The 23178-nt window shown below is 37.5% G+C and overlaps 1 protein-coding gene across 1 annotated transcript; it reads left to right on the top strand.

Annotated features, from left to right (window-relative positions):
- The first annotated feature begins 21313 nt into the window (after positions 1–21313).
- LOC125811244 (uncharacterized) lies at positions 21314–22355 on the top strand. Its single transcript, XM_049490747.1, has 4 exons — positions 21314–21629; positions 21704–21765; positions 21884–22021; positions 22200–22355. Exons 1-4 carry the CDS (start codon positions 21314–21316, stop codon positions 22353–22355), a joined length of 672 nt encoding a protein of 223 aa, XP_049346704.1.
- The last annotated feature ends 823 nt before the right edge of the window (positions 22356–23178 follow it).

The following is a 23178-nucleotide window of genomic DNA, read 5'->3' as shown; positions in this document are numbered from 1 at the left end:
AGACTCTCATAAGTAGCTTCAAGTCATACTTGTGCAATGTATGAGTAAGATCCCATAATCCTACTAACACTAAGTGCCACATTAGACCATCACATTAATCACCTTAGGATCTCTTCCTTTTGCTTAACTCTCATAACCAAGGGAATCTCTCACCTTTAGTCAATACTAACAAAGAAGGCAACTCTGGCACAATCCTATCTAAACATATATCATATAAGAGAATACTTTCTTGAATAACCTTAAGTCATACTTGTGCAATGCATGAATGACATCCTATAATACCATTCATACTAAGTACCACTTTTAGGTCCTCATACTCATACTTCGTAGTTGGAAACTAGTCCCTTTCTTTAAAGCTTAGAACACTATGAGGTACTTTTTTAAGCACATCTTAGTTCATTATTAGGTTGAACCCTATGAGAAACTTTTTTCAGCATGTCTAAGTTCATTATTAAGATGGATCCTATGAGATACTCCTTTAAGTATGTCTAAGTCCATTAATGCTTTTGAACACTATGAGGTACTTATTTAAGTAAGTCTTAGTTCATTGGATATGGAGATTGCTACTAGAAACGTTAACTCCACTATGTGAAGGCTTCCATCTCATGAGACCTAACTTTGGAAAAACCCCAATCTACTGCGTAAGAGTTACCCTTTTAACTTGGATAGTCCTCACATAAACTAAGTGTGGTTCTCCTTTCAACTTGGAGCTCGGACCCTATCTTGTGTGATACTCCATCTCATTGTCAATATCCACTAGGGGCCAAGCATACACCCCTAAATTCACTTATTAAGCCTTGCTTAACATTCATGTCTCATGGAAGGATGTCCTTGACACTAAATCCATGTTCAAGTGATTCTATCACTTTATTAATTCAAGCACTTATAAGGTAGATTAGTTGAGTATAGGCCTTTAACCACAATTCTACCTATTAGACTTTTATTCTCATGTAGACTTTACTCTCAAAGCCTTTACATACATAATTCATCACATTGTCTTTACTCTCAAAACCCTAGTGATCAACCTTCATGACTACAGGCCTTACCCTCAAAGCTTTTCTTCTTACTATCTTCATTCATACCTACATTTCAAGGCATCTAATCACATTCTTCATTACTAAGTGATTCTAGTCATAATTCACCATAAAAGTTCAACTTCAAGCTTTAAAAGTCATGATCCATCATATATACTAAAATCTAGTTCAATTAATGTTTACATGTTTCTATTCTTGAACAATTACTACTCATAACATCAATTCTAGAAGATCACCTATGAATCTTCAATTTTACCTCTCATGGCATAAACCCTCATAATTCAAATTCATCAATTAGACTAGGGTTAGCCATGGAAAACATGTAAGATCATCAAATTATCATGAATCATTATTTAAACAATCATAATCAAGTACTATCCACTCAATTGGAATCATACTTCAACACTACCCACAATGTAGGAAGAAACCCTAGCTAGAATTGGGTTTTGTCTTCACAATTGGGGGAAATTTAGGGGACTCTGTGGATGGAAGAATCAATAGATGAATAAGCTAACATACCTTGAATCAAAGCCCTCACCAAGCTTGCATAAATGGAAGAAATCTTCCCTAGCTTCCTTCTCTTCTTCTTCTATGGAGTTTTGGAGAGAGAAATATTTGGGGGAAAGTTGGTTATGAATTTGGTCTTTGGATTTATGAAGTATATGGGTTAGTTAATGTCTTAAAAACCCTTATATAGGTCTAATAAAACAATATAAAATGAATTCACACTTAACTAAATTAATTAGGAATTACCTAAACTAACTGTGGTCGTGGGTTGGGTAGTGTTGCAGGCATGACCTATGCCTGGGACCTACGGTCCGTGAATGGACCTACTAACCATCCTGCAGGTCCGTAGGTCATGACCTGCAGCTCCCCAATTTGTCCCTTGACCCAACTCAGTTTCGTGAGAATTCTTCATCAAGGTATGGTAGTCTTTGATCAATGGATAGTTTTCATCCATGGAGTCCCTCCAAACTCAATTCCAAAATTTGTAACTTTACCCAAAACGCTAGGGTTTTACTCCAAGTTTTGGATTCACTTCAAAAATGATTCTAATGGTTTAATTGCTTTATGTTATGATCAAATTGATGATTTACTACTGTTTTTACGGTGAATTTCTCAAGAATCCATGAATTACCCTAATTTCTCAAATTTGATCTTAAAGTGTGGGTTTTGATTGATGATTGTTGAATGCTATAGAATTATGGATGTTATGAATTGATTACTTGAATCATGTTATTATCTATGCCTAATGTAGTAATTCTAGGTGTGTTGATTGAATGTGATCCATGGTCCTTGAAGGGTAATTTATGAGAGTTTTTTATGATCATGATGTTTATGTACATACTTTATGAATACTTTGAAAGTAATGTGATTATGACTATAATGTAATTGTGGTTTTGTTGAGAGGCTATTCTCAATTATACACTTATGAATGATGATGACATGTTATGAAAGGCTTTCCTCACCTAAATGAATCGGTAGGCTAATGGTATTCCTTTCATGTGTGATTAAAAGTTATCTTGATTGATATACCTTGAATCGGTAGGCTAAGGGCATCATTTTCATGAGTAATTAAGGAACTATCTTGACTTAATGAACCTTTAATCGGTAGGCCAATGATACCCCTTTCATGAATGACTAATGAAGTATTCTAAGGCTTTGTATTGACTCGGTAGATCAATGGTACCCCTTTCATGAGGAGTCAATGAACTATTATGATGATGAAACTTGAATCGGTAGACCAATGGTACCCCTTTCATGAGGATTCAATGAGCTATCTTAATGATGTACCTTGAACCGGTAGGCCAATGGCATCCCTTTCATGTGCAATGATGTTAAAAGGGAATTAACTACTCCATGGGAATTTAATGCTTAGCACCAAGTGGATATTGTTAGGTGGAAGCCCTATGTAAGGTCGGGTTTCTAGTAACAATCTACTTATCCCATAACTATGTGCCCACATCGGTTATTAGATAATGGATCCACCTAAGCTAAAATGTTATCGGTTCTACCTTACGGGGTAAAACTGACATCATACACAAGACTCGATTATGAAATTTATGATTAAGGATGAAGAAGCATTTACGACTCTACCATAACTTTATTGGTGATTCATATACAAATTTGTGGATAAACTTGTTACATTCAAAGTAGGCAGCCCAATAAAAAAAAAAGGAAAATGACAAGTGTACCATACATTTAAATGTCTAATTAATTGGTTCAATGAATTTAGTTGGAAAAAAAAGAGGGCGCATTATCATGGAACTATTCAACTATTTCAATAAAAAGTAATTTAGTTCCAATCAAACTCAATTGTTGGGCACCTTAACTAAAGGAGCTAAACCGGAGGATCTCATTCCACCTTATCCTTCGCTGAATCTTTCCTTTGTCCTTCCCCTGAACTGGAGACGAAACTTTCTTATTCAACTATGGGGGTTAGCGAAGGAAAGAAAGCTCAACACGTCTTCTTCTGTTAATGCATGTTTACATACTCCGATTTCTTATATTAATGTGACCAAGAGTTCTTTTTTACTTTTACTTTTTTGGATTTAATGTGTTTTTAAGAGGTTATGCTTGAATAAGCGCATCTCGTTGTGACTTTCTCTTGAATCTATTTTAAAAAATAGATATAAAATGTTTAAAAAAAGATAACAACACCCTATCGCCTTTGCAAGTTTCCTTAGTAGCTTGCATCAAAGCTATTTATGCATTAGATTTTGGGTGGATTATTGTTACTGGGAAGAGAGATCACGCCCTGAATGAAAGAGCTAATATGTTGTTTCCTTGTCTGATAAGGAGACCGTGTGCATATGCCAACATACCACCTAAAAAATTGGTAGACAGATATGTTGAGGCCAAAAAGCTCACTACGGTGACTAAGATAAAAGATGCACCGAACCCATTATATGGTTCGAGAGCAGGACTTGCATCACCTTTGGCGGTTATGCCACATGTTCTGGTAGAGCCTATACGAGCTGGGGGGTTAGTGAGTAGGCAGAGGGGATAGTCCAGGTAGCTTCAGGAGTGCAACCTCCATCAGCACCATCTTCAGCAACTACACATACATTTGTCTCTTTGCCAACCATATTTTTTGAGAGACCAGTAGCGGAGCAGAGGCAGACTAGGTCCATACTAGACCAGGTAGTTGAAAAACTACCATAGGTGTTCTAGAGTCAGGTAAAGAATGCGGAGCAACGCTTGCAGAATGAACTTCGACAAGAAGTTTCTGTGGTGAAGAACCAGATGGACGGCTTGGAGTCTCACTTGAATAACCGGATTAATAAGTTTGGTTATGTAGATGGTGTTTCTTTGTAGGCCCAGATAGCTGTATTGAAAGCTGATGTTGCAACACTGCCAGATAAGCCGGTTACTTTGCCTCCCCCACTTGTACCAGATTCACTGATGAATCTGTTTACCATGCCTCCGGTCACTCAGCCAGTTGGGGATATTTGGGTTGACCTTGACAAGCCTGAGATAGGAAAGGGAAAGGGAAAGGAGAAGAAGAAGACCTCTGACACATCACTCCCTGATGAAATTCCCAGGGAAGAGCATCAGAGACTGAAGAAGACTAGAAATGAGTCCAAGTAGGCTACAAGAGAAAAGGAAGCTTTGGAGCAAGAGCGTGATGCGATGAGGTCTAAAGCCTCAGCTATTGGACCTCATGTTCCTGTAGATAGAAGCTGTCCTAACACAGTCCCTGCTCAGAACCTGAGTGTACACCCGTTGGTAAGGGTGCCGACATCACTTTGACTACCGACGCCCAAAGCGTCGCATGTATGACCCCTCCTCACAACCCTTATATTTTGTACTTTGAGAGAAAATTCTATTTTGTTGGGGATGGGATAGTTGAGAAACCTGTCATATTAGTCGTTAGTGCATGGAGGTTGGATCTTGTGTTGGGAATTTTTGTGAAAAAGTAGTTTGCTATTTTGTGTGTGTTGAAAAGTTGCTAGTTTGTTGGGATTAAATTGATAGTAGCATTTGAAGTTCTGTGTTTTTGTGTGGAATGATAAGAAAAACATCCTTAATCTGAAAATTAACTGTTAGGATCTTTGTACGATATCTCATATACTTGTGTGTTGATCACTGCTAACTAGAACATAAATTGGTTGACTAAATATTGAAAGTGTAAGCATGTGCCATGTGAGTATGAGATTTTTATGAAGTTTAACACTGTAGGTAGAAGCTATAACTTGCCCAAGTAGTCTTGCTAATATTGTTGAATAACTGGATAGGTTAGGAACATAGGCCATTTTTGTATTAAGTCCACTTTAGCCAAAAACAACTACCAAATGAAATTATGAGCCCTTAAACCATATTTGAGCCTTGAAGCTAATTTTTTTGTCACCTTCTTGATATCGTAACCTTGGTTCTCTGAAGGCAGGATGCCACAACTCAGGACAAAAGCCTTAGTTGAGGGTGTTCATAACCTAAATGAAAAAGAAATAGCTTAGCAGAATCACATCCTTGGTTATGCTTAAGGAAAAAAAACCAAAATTCATGTGTTGAATGGTTCAATTAAATGGAAGTTATAAAAAAAAGAAAATAAAAGAAAAATAAAGAAAAAAAAGGAAAAGAAAAAATAAATGATGTGGGTGACAGGATTTGCTAAAAGAAAAAGAGGTTGGAATCACTCAAATAAGAGTTGTGTGCTAATAAGAACTTTGGGGAACCGAGGTAATCTAGTCACTCATATACAAAATGTTCCACTTCTTAACCTGAGCCAACGCTACAATCCAAAAGTCCTATAGTATACCTATTTCGATTGTTGATAGTTGAAGCATAGAAAACAAGGGCAAGCCTATGGTCTATAAACTTGCATTGTTAGATGTTCTTATGGAGAGTGAGAGTACTTGTCAGTCCCAAACATCATGTGTGAAGGACTTTTTTGTTGTGAGGGAACTATGTTTGCATTTTATAGTTTGTCATGTAAGCTAATAGTTGGTACTAGTCTAAGCATGATCAATTGTGTGTGATGGGATTTTGTCCATTGATCCTTGCATGTTAGATAGATGATTTTGGATGAAATTCTTGGGGAAATAGCTGTTGCATATTTGTGATATGTTCCAATGTATTTAAGCGTCAGTTTTTGTTCTTTTTCATTGCTTGAGGACAATCAATGGTTCTAAGTTGAGGGTGTTGATGTGCCATGGACTCATACAATATTTGACACTCAAAACTAAGGATTAGTGCGAGAAATCAAGTTTGTTTATGTGGATATGATGGTTTCTGTTGATGTCGTACAGATGAAACACTTATATGCAAATGATAGAGGAAAGTTTGAGAATAAAGTGAAAGACGCTATACTTTTACACGAGTCATGAAGTTTTGCACGAGCTGTGAAGATGCTCGTGGGAGTGATCTGGAAAGAATAGAGTTGAAGTCCGACACCACGAGGCCCCAGACAAGCCATGGTCTAGTAGACGAGCCGTCTTATGGCTTGTGGAAGAGGGGCAATGAAAACTTTAGCTGCCTGAGTAAAGCCTGAAGTCCACAAAGCCCTAGACGGGCTGTGGTGCTTAAGACGAGTTGTCTTATGGCTCATGGAAGAGGGGCAATGAAAAGACTAGCTGCCTAATTGAAGCCTGAAGTCGATGAAGCCCTAGATGGTCCGTGGTGCTTAAGACAAGCCATCGAATGGCTCATAGAGAGTAGCAATGAAGACAAACAAAAAGTTGTCCAAGTATGGGGACTACGTAGAAGTTAGCGAGCCGTCTGACCTTAGATGAGCCGTTAACTTACTCGTGGAGGTGTTCGACATCATTAGTCCTACTTCGAGTATGACTCTTTTCAAAGACTATTTTAATTTCTTAGGGTTTATTATTGAAGGACTATCGAGACATTGAGACATTATGAGCGTAGAGAAACGAGAGTTTCCTTTTTGAACACATTTCTTGGTCGATTACTTTGGATCAAAACTTTGTGTTCTTGATTTAGTGTTGACAATCAAGAAGCTTTTGGTTTGCTATTATTGTAAGTCTATTATATTCTCTCGATAATCTCTATTGTTAGTTTTCTTGAAATAATGAGCGGGTAAAAACCACAACTAGGGTTGTTGGAACCATGACTAAAACATAACTACAGATTCAAATACGACTAACGTTTGATTGTTAATTGCATATGTTGATTCTACTTTCGTAATGACTACTTTCTAATGAGTGAACACATTAGAACTTGCCTGTATTTATCACTTATTCTAGAGAAAAGAGATAATTAGGAAAGCTAGAATGAAACTCCATTAATTATTTTGAAGATTAGAGCTCGAGAGAAGATAACCTCCTTAACAAGTATGCGGGTAAGCTTCAAAGCACTATAAGACCGAGAGGAGAAGAGTGAAACTTATCTAATAGGGTTGAAACGCATTGAGGTGTATCTAAATTTCTAGGAACATATAATATTAGAAATAAATAGTCATTTGTATAGAATTCGAGAGTGAAATAAATGTCATGGGGATCACAATCCTAGTCTCTCTCAATAAATTACTACAATCTTGTAACTATTGTTCACATTTGTTAACTGTTAAGTTTAACTAAAATTGGTTACTTGAACACAAATAACCCAACATTTACTTTTGGTAATTTACGCTTTTTGGAAATATTAACCACAACTAAATATAAGGGTCAATAAGTTTATTTCTGCGATAAATTCCTATGGGATTGACCTCAACTCCAGTAGAGTTGTAGAATTGACTTAGACAGTTATACTTCTTAATTGAGGTGTAAGTTTGGATGTATCAGTCTTTTCCTAATTTCTTTAACCCAATACTATATCGTTTTACCTTCTACCCTAGGCTCTATCTAAACGTTTTAAGCCCCCAATTTATCCATTTGAACTCATTCGCCTAAATTCCCAAAAACTTGACCAAACTCATCCTCCCAAATTCTCTCAAGTTTATGTAAGAAAAAGAAGAGTTATTGTTCCATTCAAATCTCCAAATTCTCCTTTTTCTTGGGCTTAAAGAATAAAGAATGTGTGTATTCACCCATGAAGTCCTTTACTCCATGGGGTCCCTAAAGATTTCAATTTTCCATTTTAATTTTTGATTTATAAAATTAGGGTTTCAATTCAATGAATATGGGTTTCTTCCAATTATGATTGATTTTGATAAATAAATTCTTCTAATGTCTTATTTAATGTTAATCTATAATATTTAGTTGAAATAGCACTTACCCATGCCTAAATTATGATTTTCAACGATGATCTATGATAAACCCATGAACTATGAATTTATTAAGATATGCATGTTTTCATGAAGTTATTACAAATGATTTAACGATGCTTTGAAAGGAAATTAGTAATGTTATTGTGAAAAGATTTCTCACTTAATATGATGATCATGATTGTGAAAGGGTTTTCTCACAAAAAGAATTCACAAAGGTGAAATGTTATCTCGCATGAGTTGAATCAAGATCAAAAAGTTATTCTAATGAACTCTAACTTAGATTGTTTAATAAATCATGTGTTTCGATGGATAATAATATAAATAAGATTAATGACTATTATGTGGGACTTATGCTTAGCACCGAGTGGACTAGCGGCGATTACCCATGTCCCATGAACTATGTGCTAGCATAGGATGATTGTCTTAGATAAACATTAGTTAGTGGATCCATTTTAGCTCAAGTTTATGGTCCTTACTTTGGAAAGTAAGGACATCTCTTTTCGATATGGGAAAGACATTGAATTCCATGTTATAGCTCACGTGGTCTATGTTGGTTAATGGCAAGCATCCCACAATAACGAATTAAGGTTACTTTCTAAAAGTATCTCTCAAATGTGTTTTAAAGATGTTTAGCTTGCATTGACCATGATTATGACTTATATTTTCTAACATGTTATTTTATGATTTAGCTTCGTCATTGCATCTTATGTAAAGTCCTTTTTAACATGATTTCATTAATCCTATGCATTGCTATCATACTTAGCATATTTTATGTACTAATGCATACTTGTGCCTACATTATTTCACTAATGTATGGTCCGACACTTCTATTCTGAACACTCATGGCTAGACATACCTTGGGTGCTTAGATTGAAGATTGGTGAGTCCTCATATTCTGAGGACCGAGCCTCCTTTATTGCTTTATGTCATTTTCATTTTAAACTTGTATGTGATGTATGAGTTACGCCCCAATCACTTTGCTTTTGATGTACTAGATTTCTTTGAGACTTATGTTAGACTTACGCTTTTGTAAAACTCTTTATGATGTAAGACTGTCTTGTTGAATTCTTTAAAATTCTATTATCTTGTATGATGTATGCTAAGTGGCTTGTGTATGGTCTCTCGGGGTTCTATACGCTATGTTACGCCTAGGGTACACTTTGGGTCTTGACAAACTTGGTATTCAAAACATAAGACTTAGAAAGATCCTAGGAATTAGCTATGCCACATTGAGTAGAGTCTTGTTCATAAGTGTGAAGTGCACCATATTTATGAATGAGAAGCTATAAGATGTTAAGAAAACTCCACTTCTTTCATTACTCTAAATTCATGCAATAGAGTGTAACTCATATGTCTCCCTCATAATCCTTATCCAGTGAATTTCAGGATATGGCCCCTCAAAGAGCATGCATTAGGAGGAGTGTGAATGAGAATGTGGAACCAGAAGTTCCTCAAGTTCCGACCAACTCTTTAGATGAGCAAGTGACTAATTCGGAGTTTAGGGCTGCTTTTCAAGTGTTGGATTAAGCCATGATGGCTCAAGCATTTAATAAGGATATGGTCCTTGGAACCATGTAACTCTGGGGGGATTTTCATTCTAGTGAAGTCCCTCACTCTAGTTGTTGTTGTACCCACATTTGGTTTCACAAGGACCATATCTTGGCAAATACGAGCAAGTTTGTTTATGAAGTGTCTAAGATGATGGTTAAAGAATGTCGTACTGCCATGCTCATTAATGATATAAACCTTTCTCATCTAATGGTTTATGCTAAAAAAATTGAAGAGGAGAAGCTTAAAGAAAGGTCTAGTGAGGCAAAAGGGAAAGGACCAGACATGGTAACTTTTCATATTCAAGGTCCGATGGACATGGTCGTTCTAAGTTGCAATAAAGGTTTTCTGGTCAAGGTTCCTCCAATGCTCTGACTCCTAAATTTAACAAATATATGGCATCTAACCTTAAGACTCAAGGAGGAAATGATGGCAGATCATTGTTTACTTGTGTTAGATGTGGAAGAAAGCATGAGGGTAAATGTCTAGACAGTTCCCATGCATGTTTTAGTTTTTGGCAAGATGAATCATAAGGTAAGGAATTATCCCTTAGTTGCTAAGAATGAATGAGATAATTATCGACGGGCTCAACCTTACCCGTAATCAAGTTCTAGTTGGAGTCAAAAGCAAAACAAATTTTATGCACTTGAAACTCGTCGGGAGCAAGAGAGTTCTCCTGATTTGGTTACCGATATGTTGAAAGTCTTTCATCTTGATTTTTATTCCTTGCTTGATCCCGCCGCTACCTGTTCTATTGTGACGTCGTAAATAACTATGTGGTTTGATATCTTTTTCAGATATGTTGTTAGATTCTTTTCTGTCTCTATTTTTATTGGTTAATCTATTGCGGCTAAGAGAGTCTATAAAAATTGTCCCATCTCCTTATCCCATAGATTCACTCATGTTGATCTTTAGAGTTTGATAAGTTAGATTTTAATGTTATTCTTTGTATGGATTGTCTGTAATCTTGATATGTTTCTATAGATTGTAGAACCTGAGTAGCCAAGTTTCAGTTTCCAAATGAGCACATCCTAGAGTGGAAAGGGGGAAATTTTATGCCAATGGGTTAGTTTGTTTCTTGTCTTTAATCTAGAAAGGTGATTGCTAAGGGTTGCATATACCATTTTGTTCAGGTTAGGGATACAGATTCAGAAACCCCTACTCTTGAGTAGGTCCCCATTGTTAATGAGTTTCTCGATGTGTTTCATGATGATTTACCCGGTGTCCCTCCCGAAAGGGAAATAAACTTCAATATTTACCTTCTACCCTAAGCCTTATATAAATGTTTTATGCCCCCTATTTACCCATTTGAACTAATTCTCCTAAATTTCCAAAAACTTGATCAAATTCATCCTTCCAAATTCTCTCAAATCTAAGGAAGAAGAAGAAGAAGAGATAGGGTTCCATTCAAGTCTCCCAATTCTCCTTTTTTTCTTGGGCTTAAAGGATCAATGTATGTGTGTTTTCACCCATGGAGTCCTTTACTCTATGGGGTCCCTAAAGATTTCAAGTTCCCAATTCAATCTTTAGTTTATTAAATTAAGGTTTCAATTCAATGAATGTGGGTTTCTTCCAACTATGATTGATTATGATTAATTAAGTCTTCTAATGCATTATTTGACGTTAATCTATTATATTTTGTTGAAATTACACTTGACCATGCCTAAATTATACTTTTCAACCATGATTTATGATAAACCCATGAACTATGAATTTATGAAGATATGCATGCTTTTATGAAGTTAATACAAATGATTTAAGGATGCTTTGGAAGGAAAGTAGCAATGTTATTGTTAAAAGATTTGGCATGATGATCATGATTGTGAAAGGGTTTTCTCACAAAAAAGATTCATAAGGGTGAAATGTTTTTCTCACCTAAGTTATATCAAGATCATGGAGCTATTCTAATGAACTCTAGTTTGGACTGTTTACTAAATTAGTCCTTTCCATAGATAATAAGATAAATGTGATTAATGACTATTATATGGGACTTATGCTTAGCACTGAGTGGACTAGCGGCGATTACCCATGTCCCATGAATTATGTGCGACCTTAGGATGATTGTCTTCGATAAACATTAGTTAGTAGATCCATTTTAGCTCAAGTTTATGGTTCTTACCTTGGAAAGCAAGGACATCTCCTTTTGATGTGGGATAGACATCGACCATATAATAGCTCACGTGGTCTATGTTGGTTAATGGCAATCGTCCCACAATAATGAATTAAGGTTACTTTCTAAAAGTATCTCTCAAATATATTTTAAAGATGCTTAGGTTGCATTGACCATGATTATGACTTATGTTTTCTAAAATGTTATTTTATGATTTAGCTTATGTAAAGTCTCTTTTAACATGATTTCGTAAATCTTATACATTGCTATCATACTTAGCACATTTTATGTAGTAATGCATACTTGTGCCTACATTGTTTCACTAATGTAGGGTCCGACACACCTATTCAGCACACTCATGGCTTGATATCCCTTGGGTGCTTCGGTTGAACATTGGTGAGTCTTTATATTCCAAGGACTGACACTCGTTTATTGTTTTATGTCATTTTCATTTTAAAATTGAATGTGATTTATGAGTCACGTCCCAATCACTTTGCTTATGATGTACTAGATGGCTTTGAGAATTATGTTAGACTTACGTTTTTGTCAAACTCTTTATTATATAAGATTGTCTAGTTGAATTCTTGAATATTCTACTATCTTGTATAATGTATGCTAAGTGGCTAGTGTATGACCTCTCAGGGTTCTATACGACATGTTACGCTTATGGTACACTTTGGGTCTTAACAAACTTAGTATTCAAAGCATAAGGCTTAGAAAGATCCTAGGAATTCTCTATGCCACGCTGAGTAGAGTATTGTTCATATGTGTGAAGTGCACCACATTTATGAATGAGAAGCTATAAGATGTTAAGAAAACTCCTCTTCTTTCATTACTCTAAATCATATAATAGAGTTTAACTCTATATGTCTCTCTTCTGATCCTTATCCGGTACTTTTCAAGATATGGCCTCTCAAAGAGCATACATTAGGAGGAATGTAAATGAGAACGTGGAACGAGAAACTCCTTAAGCTCCTCATGTTCCGGCCAACCCTTTGGACGAACAAGTGACTAACGCGGAGTTTAAGGTTGTTTTTCAAGTGTTGGATCAAGCCATGACGGCACAAGACAATAGGGAGGATGTGGTCCTCGTGAACCCACATATGGGTACAACGACAGCTTCCTTAAGCTTCTCTTATAATGAATCCCCTGGAGTTTCATGGTTCAAAGGTTGAATAAGATCCTCAAACATTCATTGAAAAGGTGTATAAGGTGTTGATGATCATGAGATTGACACCGGTAGAAAAAGGTGGAATTGGCCGCTTATCAACTTAAGGGTGTTTCTCAAGTTTGGTTCAACCAATGGAAGAAAAAGAGGGTGGTTGATGTAGGTGCTCTTAATTGGGTAAAGTTAAAGGTTGCTTTCCTTGATAGGTTATTTCCCTTTGAGATGAGGGAGACAAAAATACTTGAATTCATCAACCTTCGTCAAGGAAATATGAGTGTGAAATAGTATGACTTGAATTTTATGCAATTGTCTAGATATGCTCCTACAATGGTTGCCAATCCTAGGGCAAATATGAGCAAGTTTGTTTCGGGAGGCTCCGAGATGGTGATTAAAGAATGTCGTACCACCATGATCATTAATGATATGGAAATTTCTCATCTAATAGTTCATGCTCAACAAATTGAAGAGGAGAAGCTTAAAGAATGGTTTAGGGAGGCAAAGAGGAAAAAGACCGGAGATGGTAACTTTTCACATTCAAGGTCCGATGGACATGGTCGTTCTAAGTTGCAATAAAGGTTTTCTGGTCAAGGTTCCTCCAATGCTCCGGCTCCTAAATTCAACAGATATAGGGCATCTAACCCTAAGACTCAAGGAGGAAATGGTGGTGAATATTTTATTGTTTACTTGTGTTAGATATGGAAGAAAGCATGAGGGTAAATGTCTAGACGGTTCCAATGCATGTTTTGTTTATGGCAAGACAGATCATAAGATAAAGGATTGTCCCTTAGTTGCTAAGAATGAAATAGATAATCGTTGACGGGCTCAACCTTACCATTTGTGATGTTTTAGTGCAAGTCAAAAGCAAACTATATTTTTTACACTTCAAAGTCGTCATGAGGAAGAGGGTTCTCCCGATGTGGTTACCAGTATGTTGAAAGTCTTTCATCTTGATGTTTTTGCCTTGCTTGATCTCACTACTACCTTGTATTTTGTGACGCCGTAAATGGCTATGAGATTTGATATCTCTTCCGGATGTGTTGTTAGATCTTTTTTTTTATCTCTACTTGTATTGGTGAATCTATTGCGACTAATAGAGTCTATAGAAATTTTCCCGTCTCTTTATCCCATAGATTTACTTATGTTGATCTTCTAGAGCTTGATAAGTTAGATTTTGATGTTATTCTTGGTATGGATTGGCTGCAATCTTGTCATGCTTCTATTGATTATAGAACTCGAGTAGTCAAGTTTCAGTTTCCAAATGAAAGCATCCTAGAGTGGAAATGGGAAAATTATATGCCTATGGGTTAGTTTGTTTCTTGTCTTAAAGCTAAACCAATGATTGCTAAAGGTTTCATATACCATCTTATTCGGGTTAGGGATACGGATTCCGAAGCTACTACTCTTGAGTCGGTCCCCATTGTTAATTTGTTTCTGGATGTCTTTCCTGAAGATTTACCCGGTGCCCCTCCCGAAAGGGAAATAGACTTCGATATTGACCTTCTCCCAAATATGCAACCTATCTCTATTCCTCCTTACTGTATGGCCTAATTATTTTAACTCAATACTATGTTGTTTTACCTTCTACCCAAGGCACTATATAAACGTTTTAAGCCCCCAATTTACCCAATGTAACTCATTCTCCTAAGATCCCAAAATTTGACCAATTTCATCATCCCATATTCTCTTAAGTCTAAGTAGGAAGAATAAGAGCTAGGGTTCCATTCAAGTCTCCAAATTCTCTTTTTTTTCCTTTAGCTTAAAGGATCAGTGTATGTGTGTTTTCACCCATGGAGTCCTTTCCTCTATGGGGTCCCTAAAGATTTCAAGTTCCCAATTCAATCTTCAGTTTATCAAATTAGAATTTTTATTCAATGAATGTGAGTTTCTTCCAATTATGATTGATTCTGACTAATTAAGTTTTCTAATGCATTATTTGATGTTGATCTATTATATTTAGTTGAAATTACGCCTGACCATGCCTAAATTATACTTTCAACCATAATTTATGATAAACCCATGAACTATGAATTTATGAAGATATGCATGTTCTCATGAAGTTACTACAAATGATTTAAGGATGCTTTGAAAGGAAAGTATCAATGTTATTGTGAGGGTATTTCTCACTTAATATAACGATCATTATTGTGAAAGGGTTTTCTCACAAAAAGGATTCATAAGGGTGAAAGGTTTTCTCACCTAAGTTGAATCAAGATTAAGGAGTTATTCCAATGAACTCTAGCTTGGATTAGTTACTAAATCAAGTCTTTCCATGGATAATAAGATTAATACGATTAATGACTATTCCGTGGAATTTATGCTTAGCACTGAGTGTACTAGCAACGATTATCCATGTCCTATAAGCTATGTGCCACCATAGGATGATTGTCTTACATAAACATTAGCTAGTGAAACCACTTTATCTCAAGTTTATGGTTCTTACCTTGGAAAGTAAGGAAATCTCTTTTCGGTGTGGGATTGACATCAGATTTCATGTTATAACTCACATGGTCTATGTCGGTTAATGATAAACTCTCCACAATAACGAATTAAGGTTACTTTCGAAAAGTATCTCTCAAAAGTGTTTTAAAGATGTTTATCTTGCATTGACCATGATGATGACTTATATTTTCCAACATATTATTTTATGATTTAGCTTTGCCATTGCATCTCACATAAAGTCCCTTTTAGCATGATTTCATAACTCTTATGCATTGCTATCATACTTAGCTCATTTCATGTACTAATGCATACTTGTGCCTACTGTAGTGACCCGAAAGGTTATTTTTAGGAATTTTGAACTATTTGTTTAATTTGAGTTAATTAATCGGGTAATGTTTGAATAATTAAGCTAGTTGGTAAATAATGAGCCGAGTCTAAAACCTATGTAAGACCCCATACTATTTGGTCCATATATAATAAAATAAGTGAGTAAAATTTATCACTTAATTTAGAAAAAGAAAAGAAAGAGGTGGAAGAAAACAAACCTGGATACTACGGCAGAAAAGAAGAAAATGAAAGAGCACGACCAGGTGCGGAAATCTCTTCATTCATCCAAGTTGTGACTATATGAATATAATTATTATATGAAGTTAATAAGTATTATATTATGGATAGAAAGATAATGGAGCAGCCAACTCAAATTTGCACATTTGGATTGTTGCACTGTAGTGTTATAGTACTATTTCATTACAAAATTTTGGTGGACTATCTTAATTGGCAGTGATTGTCATTGGCATAATTGGAATGATTGTCATTTTCTAATACAATGATTAGGTAGGAATTAAGAATGATGTATAGTGTATTATTGTAAATGGGTTTGGTTCTGCTGACAATTTTTCCGTAACAAGTTGATTTAATTTTTACTTTTATTATCATATTATGATTCAAGTTTTGATATATTTGTATATGAAATTAATTATTAGGTATATTGTTTGATATGAATATTGTCAAATTTTTTATATTTGGAGGAAATTAGACTTAACCCTTGGCTTGAAATTTAGGACGATGATATGTAACGTATTGGTTAGCATCAAGAATTAGGAACTGGATTATAGTAATATGTGAGATATTAAATTAGAAATCCTATCGCGATTATTTTTGTGAATAGATTGCATTTTATCGGAAGCCCAACGAAAGGGAAAGTTTCAAATCTCGGAGTAATTGCTCGATTGGTTGATGCAAGTGAATTTCTAAACCCTTGTTCAGTGCATAAAATCGTTTATTTCCTTTTGGTATGTGTTGGGAAGTAATGAAACTTGGTGATGGATTGACTTTTCCATATTAAATAATTCTAATTATGAAAAAGGATGCTAAAAGGCAATGTGAGTAATTATTGATGTGTGATGTGTTGATGATAGTTTGTGGAAAGGCTTATTGATGTATTATTAATGTTGTATCACGATTGTGTTGTTGTGAATTGTGCATTGTTATGTAAATGGTCATTCCTCATTATTTGTGTGAACATGTCATTTGCATTAGTTCTGAGACATGGTTGTGAAAAGTGTTATGCTAATTGAGGAAAAGTAAGAAATTAAAGAGGATGTATCATTTCGAGGGACATGTCGCGCGCCGCGACGGATATTATGATTCGAGGGATGTGTCGCACACCGCGATGAATTTTATTATTGAGGGACGTGTCGCATGCTGGGATAGATTTTTGAAAGTCGTGTCGCACGCCACGATGGATGTATGGACAAATATGTCCCCCATGGATCCTGGGCTGTGAGACAATGGGTGTGTATCATTAGGTCAGACATGCATCACTTTACTTGATATTACATTTCATTTCCTTGCACATCTTTATCATTGGTGAACGTGATTTTGTGTGTTGTTGATATTGTGAGTGCCTTTCCGTGGAACTTGTGACTGATAAATATTGAGTTGGTTGTTGATGATATGTAGTTGTTAGACTGTTGTTGTTGAGCTGTTTTTTCTATGTAAATTGTGAACTGTTAGGTTGGGCTAGTTTGGATGCAGGTTGTAGTTGTGGAGGTTCGGTTGGGGTGTAAAGAGTACCCGTATTCTATTCCCATAACTTGTGTTTAGAAGTTTACTTGTTGAGTACTGTGTGGTTTGGTACTCGACCCTTGCTTCTACAATTTTTTTGTAGGTTATGAGCCTGGATCTTCGTGATATTTTTTGTTCTCTTCTTTTCCGAGGCTTTCTATGGAGATTTGTGAGAGCCCCGGGTTCGTAGGTCTCATGTGTATACAAGTCGAGTCTACGTAGAGTCTCGAGGGTCAGTACAGAGATGTCTGTACTTATCTGTGAGAGGATATGAAGATTGTTAGGAAACTTCTTTTTTGTTCAGTCTTTCTCATCATGCATAGTTACCTTCTTTAGTACTGAGCTATCGTATATTATTTTGACATATGACTAGGACTAGAGCTATATTTACTAGTGGTAGAGGGGAGACACTTCCGAGACATTTGTTGAGGCCCCACCTAGAGGTAGGGGTAGAGCCTGAGCTAGAGGTTGTGTTCATGGAATGACACTAGCCAGAGGTCGTGCCTGTGGAGCAGCACCACTGAGGGGCCATGCTAGAGAGGTCTCTCGGGAGCCTCAGATTGATGACATAGAGGAATAGGTTCCTCGAGAGCCTGCAACCACACCTTTGCTTCAGGATACATTATTGAGGGTGTTATGTGTTCTTGAGAGCTTTATTCATAGTGGTGGTGTGACCGCCACACCACAAGACTCTCAAACTAGAGAGTGGGCTCAGACTCAAGAGCAACAACAAGCTCCAGTTATTTCAGATACGGTGGGGCAGTCACCAGTGGATCCCGTGGTTGGGAATGATCGTGCATCAGTAGTTGGGGGTCAAATTGCACCATTGGTTGTTTTGACAGAGGATGAACAACGCAGGTATGAGAAATTCTAGAAGATGGACCCACCTTAGTTTCAAAGTGGGAAGTGCCAGAACACTTATGAGTTTCTGACTACATGCTGAGAGTTTCTAGAGGTGGTTGGATTAGCTGAGTCACATGGGGTTCAGTATGATGCACTCAAACTTCATGGGCCAGCGAGAGAGTGGTGGAGAACTTATTCAGGATCTTTGCCAGTTGGATCTCCTCCAGTTGCTTGGGAGATATTTTGCCAGTTCCTTTCATGACCACTTCATCCCTTGGAGTGTGAGACAGGAAAGTCGTTTGAGGTTTAAGAATCTGAGACAGGACATCTTATCCGTTACAAAGTATGAGGTCTGTTTTTGCCAATTGTCTAGACATGCTTTGTCCATTATTCCAGACAATATGGAAAGGATCCATAGATTTGTAAGGGGGCTGACTTTCTCTATCAGATTGGCTGTGTTTAGGGGGTCTTGAGAGGGGGCTTCGTTCCAGTCCATTAAGAGCACCCCTAAAAAGGCGGAATTGATGGAGATAGAGAAGTTTGGGGACCATAAGAGGGGCCCGTACATCAGCTCAGTTTCATGGTGCCTCATCTGGAGGCAGGGGATCACATAGAGGGAGTGGTTCCATTCACCATCAGGGACCCATTTATGCATCTATGCCGACATTTGAGGGTGGTCAGATACCTCAAGGTTCTTATAGCATGGGTCAGGGTTCGTACGGGTCACAACAACGACCTACAAGGCAAAACAATTTTAGTAGGTTTTCAGGATCCGCACAACAGTTCTTGAGTTAGAGGTTTTTCTTTAATTGTGGAGATCACGATCACCTAATGTGACAGTGTACTTCCCAGAGGGATCATGAAGGACCCCAACCTAATTCCTACTTTCATTCCAGACCACTAGTACAACAGGGTAGAGACCGAGGTAGAGTTCAATCAAGTAGAGGTGGTAGAGCTTTTAGTAGTGGTACTGCAGCTCAGTAGAGTGGGGGTATAGGCACCACCTAGGATGGAGGTGGCAGAGGGGGCCATTGTTATGCTTTTCTAGGGAGACCCAAGAGGGAGAGTTCTGATGATGTTATTACAGATATCATTCCAGTATGCCATCAATCTGCGTCTGTATTGTTTAATTCGGGGTCTACATTATCTTATGTGTCGACCTATTTTGCTACTGAATTTGGTATGACGTGTGATAACATGCTTGTACATATTCGTGTTTCTGCACCCGTGGGTGAGCCCTTAGTGGTGGATCGAGTGTACTGATCTTATCTTGTTTCTTTGGCGAGGTATGACACTTGGGTAGACTTTATCATTCTAGGGATGGTAAACTTTGATGTTATCTTGGGTATGAATTGAATTTCTCCTTATCATGCTATTCTTGATTGTAATACAAAGACTGTGACCTTAGCGATGCCTGGTGTTTCGAGGGTTGATTGGAAGGGTACTAGTGACTCTTATCCTAGCAAGGTTATCTTCTTCACCCGTGCTCAGAGATTGGTGGAGAGAGGGTGTTTGTCTTACTTAACCTTCATTCGGGACACTAGTATTGAACCACCTCCCATGGATTCTGTTCTCGTAGTTTAGGAGTTTCTCGATGTATTTCCTTTCGACCTTCCAAGTGTTCCTCTCGATAGGGATATTGATTTTGCTATTGATTTGGAGTCGGGCGCTAAGAACATTTCTATTTCTCCTTACCGTATGGATCCAACAGAGTTGAAGGATTTGTTGAGTAAGGGGTTTATTCGCCCTAGTGTGTCACCTTAGGGTTCCCTTGTGTTCTTTGTGAAAAAGAAGGATGGGACTACGAGGATGTGCATTGATAACAGATAGTTGAACAAGTTAACAATGAAGAATAAGTATCCTCTTCCACGTATTGATGACTTATTTGATCAGCTACATGGAGCATCATTATTCTCTAAGATTGATTTGAGGTCTGGGTATCATCAGTTGAAGATTAGGGCATCAGATGTCCCTAAGAATGCTTTTAGGACTCAGTGTGGACTTTATGAGTTTCTAGTGATGTCTTTTGGGTTGAAAAACACCCCTGCAACATTCATAGAGTTGATGAACGGGGTATTTCGACCATACCTTAATTCTTTTCTGATTGTCTTTATCGATGATATTTTGGTTTACTCCAAGATTGAGGAGGACCATGTTCAACACTTGAGGATTGTACTTCAATGGTTGACGGAAGAGAAATTGTATACCAAGTTCTCAAAGTGCGAGTTTTAGCTTAATTCTATGGCATTCTTAGGACACTTGGTGTCCAAGGATGGTATGAGTAGATCCGGCTAAGATTGAGGCAGTTAGAGGCTGGGCGCGACCTACTTCTCCTACCAAGATTTGGAGTTTTATGGGATTGGCAGGCTATTACTGATGATTTGTTCAGAGTTTCTCCACTATTACAGCTCCATTGACCAGATTGAATCAACAGGGTGTGGGTTTTCAGTGGTCTGATGAGTGTGAGGAAAGCTTTTAAAAGCTCAAGACTTTGTTGACTTCGGCCCTAGTGTAGACTCTACCTGAGGAGGGTGTGGACTTTACTTTTTATTCTGATGCTTCAAGAGTTGGTTTGGGAGGTGTATTGATGCAGAAGGGGAAGGTGATTGCTTATGCTTCTATGCAATTGAAGCCCCATAAGAAGAACTACCCTACTCACAATTTAGAGTTGGCAGCTTAAGTTATGGTGTTATTATTTGTATGAGGTGCATTGTGAGATCTTCACTGATCATCAGAGTCTTCAGTACTTCTTTAGTCAGAGGGATCTGAACTTTAGGCAACAAAGATGACTTAAGTTGTTGAAGGACTATGATGTGACCATTTTATACCATCCAGGGAAGGCCAATGTGGTAGCCGATGCTTTAAGTAGGAAGACTCCTTGCATGGGGAGTCTTTCCATGCTTAGTATTAAGGAGAAACCATTGGCTAGAGATGTTTAGATGTTAGCTAATAGTCTTGTCCGATTGCAGATTTTAGAGGAGAGTGATGGTATGATTGCTTTTATTGAGGCTCGATCTTCTTTAGTCGAGAAGATCCTTGAACACCAATTTGATGATGACAAGTTATGTATCATTCGAGAGAAAATGTTGAGAGGGGAAGCCAAGGAGGTTGTCCTTGATTCTGATGGTGTCTTGAATATCAGAGGGATGATTTATGTGCCTAAGACAAGCGAGTTGATTAGATTGATTCTTGAAGAGGGCCATTGTTCTCAATATTCCATCTATCCGAGAGCGACGAAGATGTGTCATGATCAGAGTCAGCATTACTGGTGGTGTGGCATGAAGAGGGATATTGCATGCTTTGTTTCTAGGTGTTTGACTTGCCAACAGGTCAAGTGTTAGCACCAGTGTCCCGGGGGTATATCTCAGAGGATGCCTATTCCTACTTGGAAGTGGGAGCGGATCACTATGGACTTTGTTGTGAGTTTGCCTACCACAGTGGGTGGTTATGACTCCATTTGAGTTGTTGTTGATAGGCTGACCAAGTCTGCCCATTTCATTTTGGTTCAGGTGAAGTATACGACAAAGAAGTTAGCAGAACTTTATATCAGTCAAATTGTGCGACTACATAGAGTCCCAGTTTTATTGTCTCTGATCAAGGTTCATTGTTCACTCCCTATTTCTGGAAGGCATTACATCATGGGCTGGGTACTTAGTTAGATATGAGTACAACTTTTCACCCCAAACAGATTGCCTGTCCGAGCGAACGATTCAGGTGTTGGAGGATATGCTCCGAGCTTGTGTAATCAATTTTGGTGTGAGACGGGATCGGCATTTGCCTTTAGCAGAGTTTGCCTATAATAACAATTATCACTCTAGTATTCAGATGGCCCCATTTGAGACGTTGTATGGTAGACATTGTAGATCTCTGATCGGATGTTTTGACTCAGCAGAGATGGACTCTTTGGATACAGAATTGCTTCGAGATTCTATGGATCAAGTTCGTATGATTCAGTATAGACTGTTGACAGCCCAGAGTTGACAGAAGAGTTATGCAGATCGGAGAGTTAGAGCCTTAGAGTTTATGTAGGGCGATCATGTTTGGCTTAGAGTGTCACCCACGAAGGGTGTGATTCAGTTTGGCAAGAAGGGAAAGTTTTGCCCTAGATTCATTGGACCATTTAAGATTTTGAGCTGAGTGGGAGAGGTGGCCTATAAGTTGGCCTTGCCACCTAGTTTGTTGGCAATTCATCTTGTTTTCCATGTCTCTATGCTTTGGAAGTATATTCCAAATGAGTCTGATATGCTTTCACTCGATCCAGTGGAGCTGGGTCCATACTTGACATTCGAGGAGGAGCCATAGCTACATTGTTTAGGCAAGTTCAAAAGCTTAGGACCAAGGAGATTGCTTAAGTGAAGGTGTTGTGGAAGCACCATTCAGTTGGAGAGGTGACCTGGGAGGCGGAGTCAGGCATGCGTGCCAAATATCCTCAGCTTTTCAAAGCTTCAGGTTCTTTCTTTTACTTTATGTTCAAGGAAGAACATGGTTTTTAGTGGTCGATAATGTAGTGACCCGAAAGGTCATTTTTAGGAATTTTGAACTATTTGTTTAACTTGAGTTAATTAATTGATGGGTATTTTTTAAATAATTAAGCTAGTTGGTAAATAATTGGCCAAGTCTGAAATCTATGTAAGACCCCATACTATTTAACCCATATATAATAAAATAAATGAGTAAAATTTATCACTTTTAGTACATAATTAATTTAGAAAGAGAAAAGAATGAGGTGGAAGAAAACTAACCTGGATACTGCGGAAGAAAAGAAGAAAAAGAAAGAGCACGACCAGGTATGGAATTCTTTTTA

The sequence above is a fragment of the Solanum verrucosum genome, unplaced genomic scaffold (assembly GCF_900185275.1).
Source record: "Solanum verrucosum unplaced genomic scaffold, falcon-dt-bn FXZP01000308.1, whole genome shotgun sequence".
NCBI classification, from domain to species: Eukaryota; Viridiplantae; Streptophyta; class Magnoliopsida; order Solanales; family Solanaceae; genus Solanum; species Solanum verrucosum.
The sequence above is the reverse complement of the archived record's forward strand: the minus strand, read 5'-3'. Positions and strand labels throughout refer to the sequence as shown.

Coding starts and splice junctions, on each gene's coding strand:
- LOC125811244 (XM_049490747.1), top strand. CDS start 21,314: ATGTTAGCTAATAGTCTTGTCCGATTGCAGATTTTAGAGGAGAGTGAT. Junction 21,766..21,883: donor ATGCCTATTCCTACTTGGAA/GTGGGAGCGGAT, acceptor ATTTTGGTTCAG/GTGAAGTATACGACAAAGAA. Junction 22,022..22,199: donor GGCATTACATCATGGGCTGG/GTACTTAGTTAG, acceptor TCTAGTATTCAG/ATGGCCCCATTTGAGACGTT.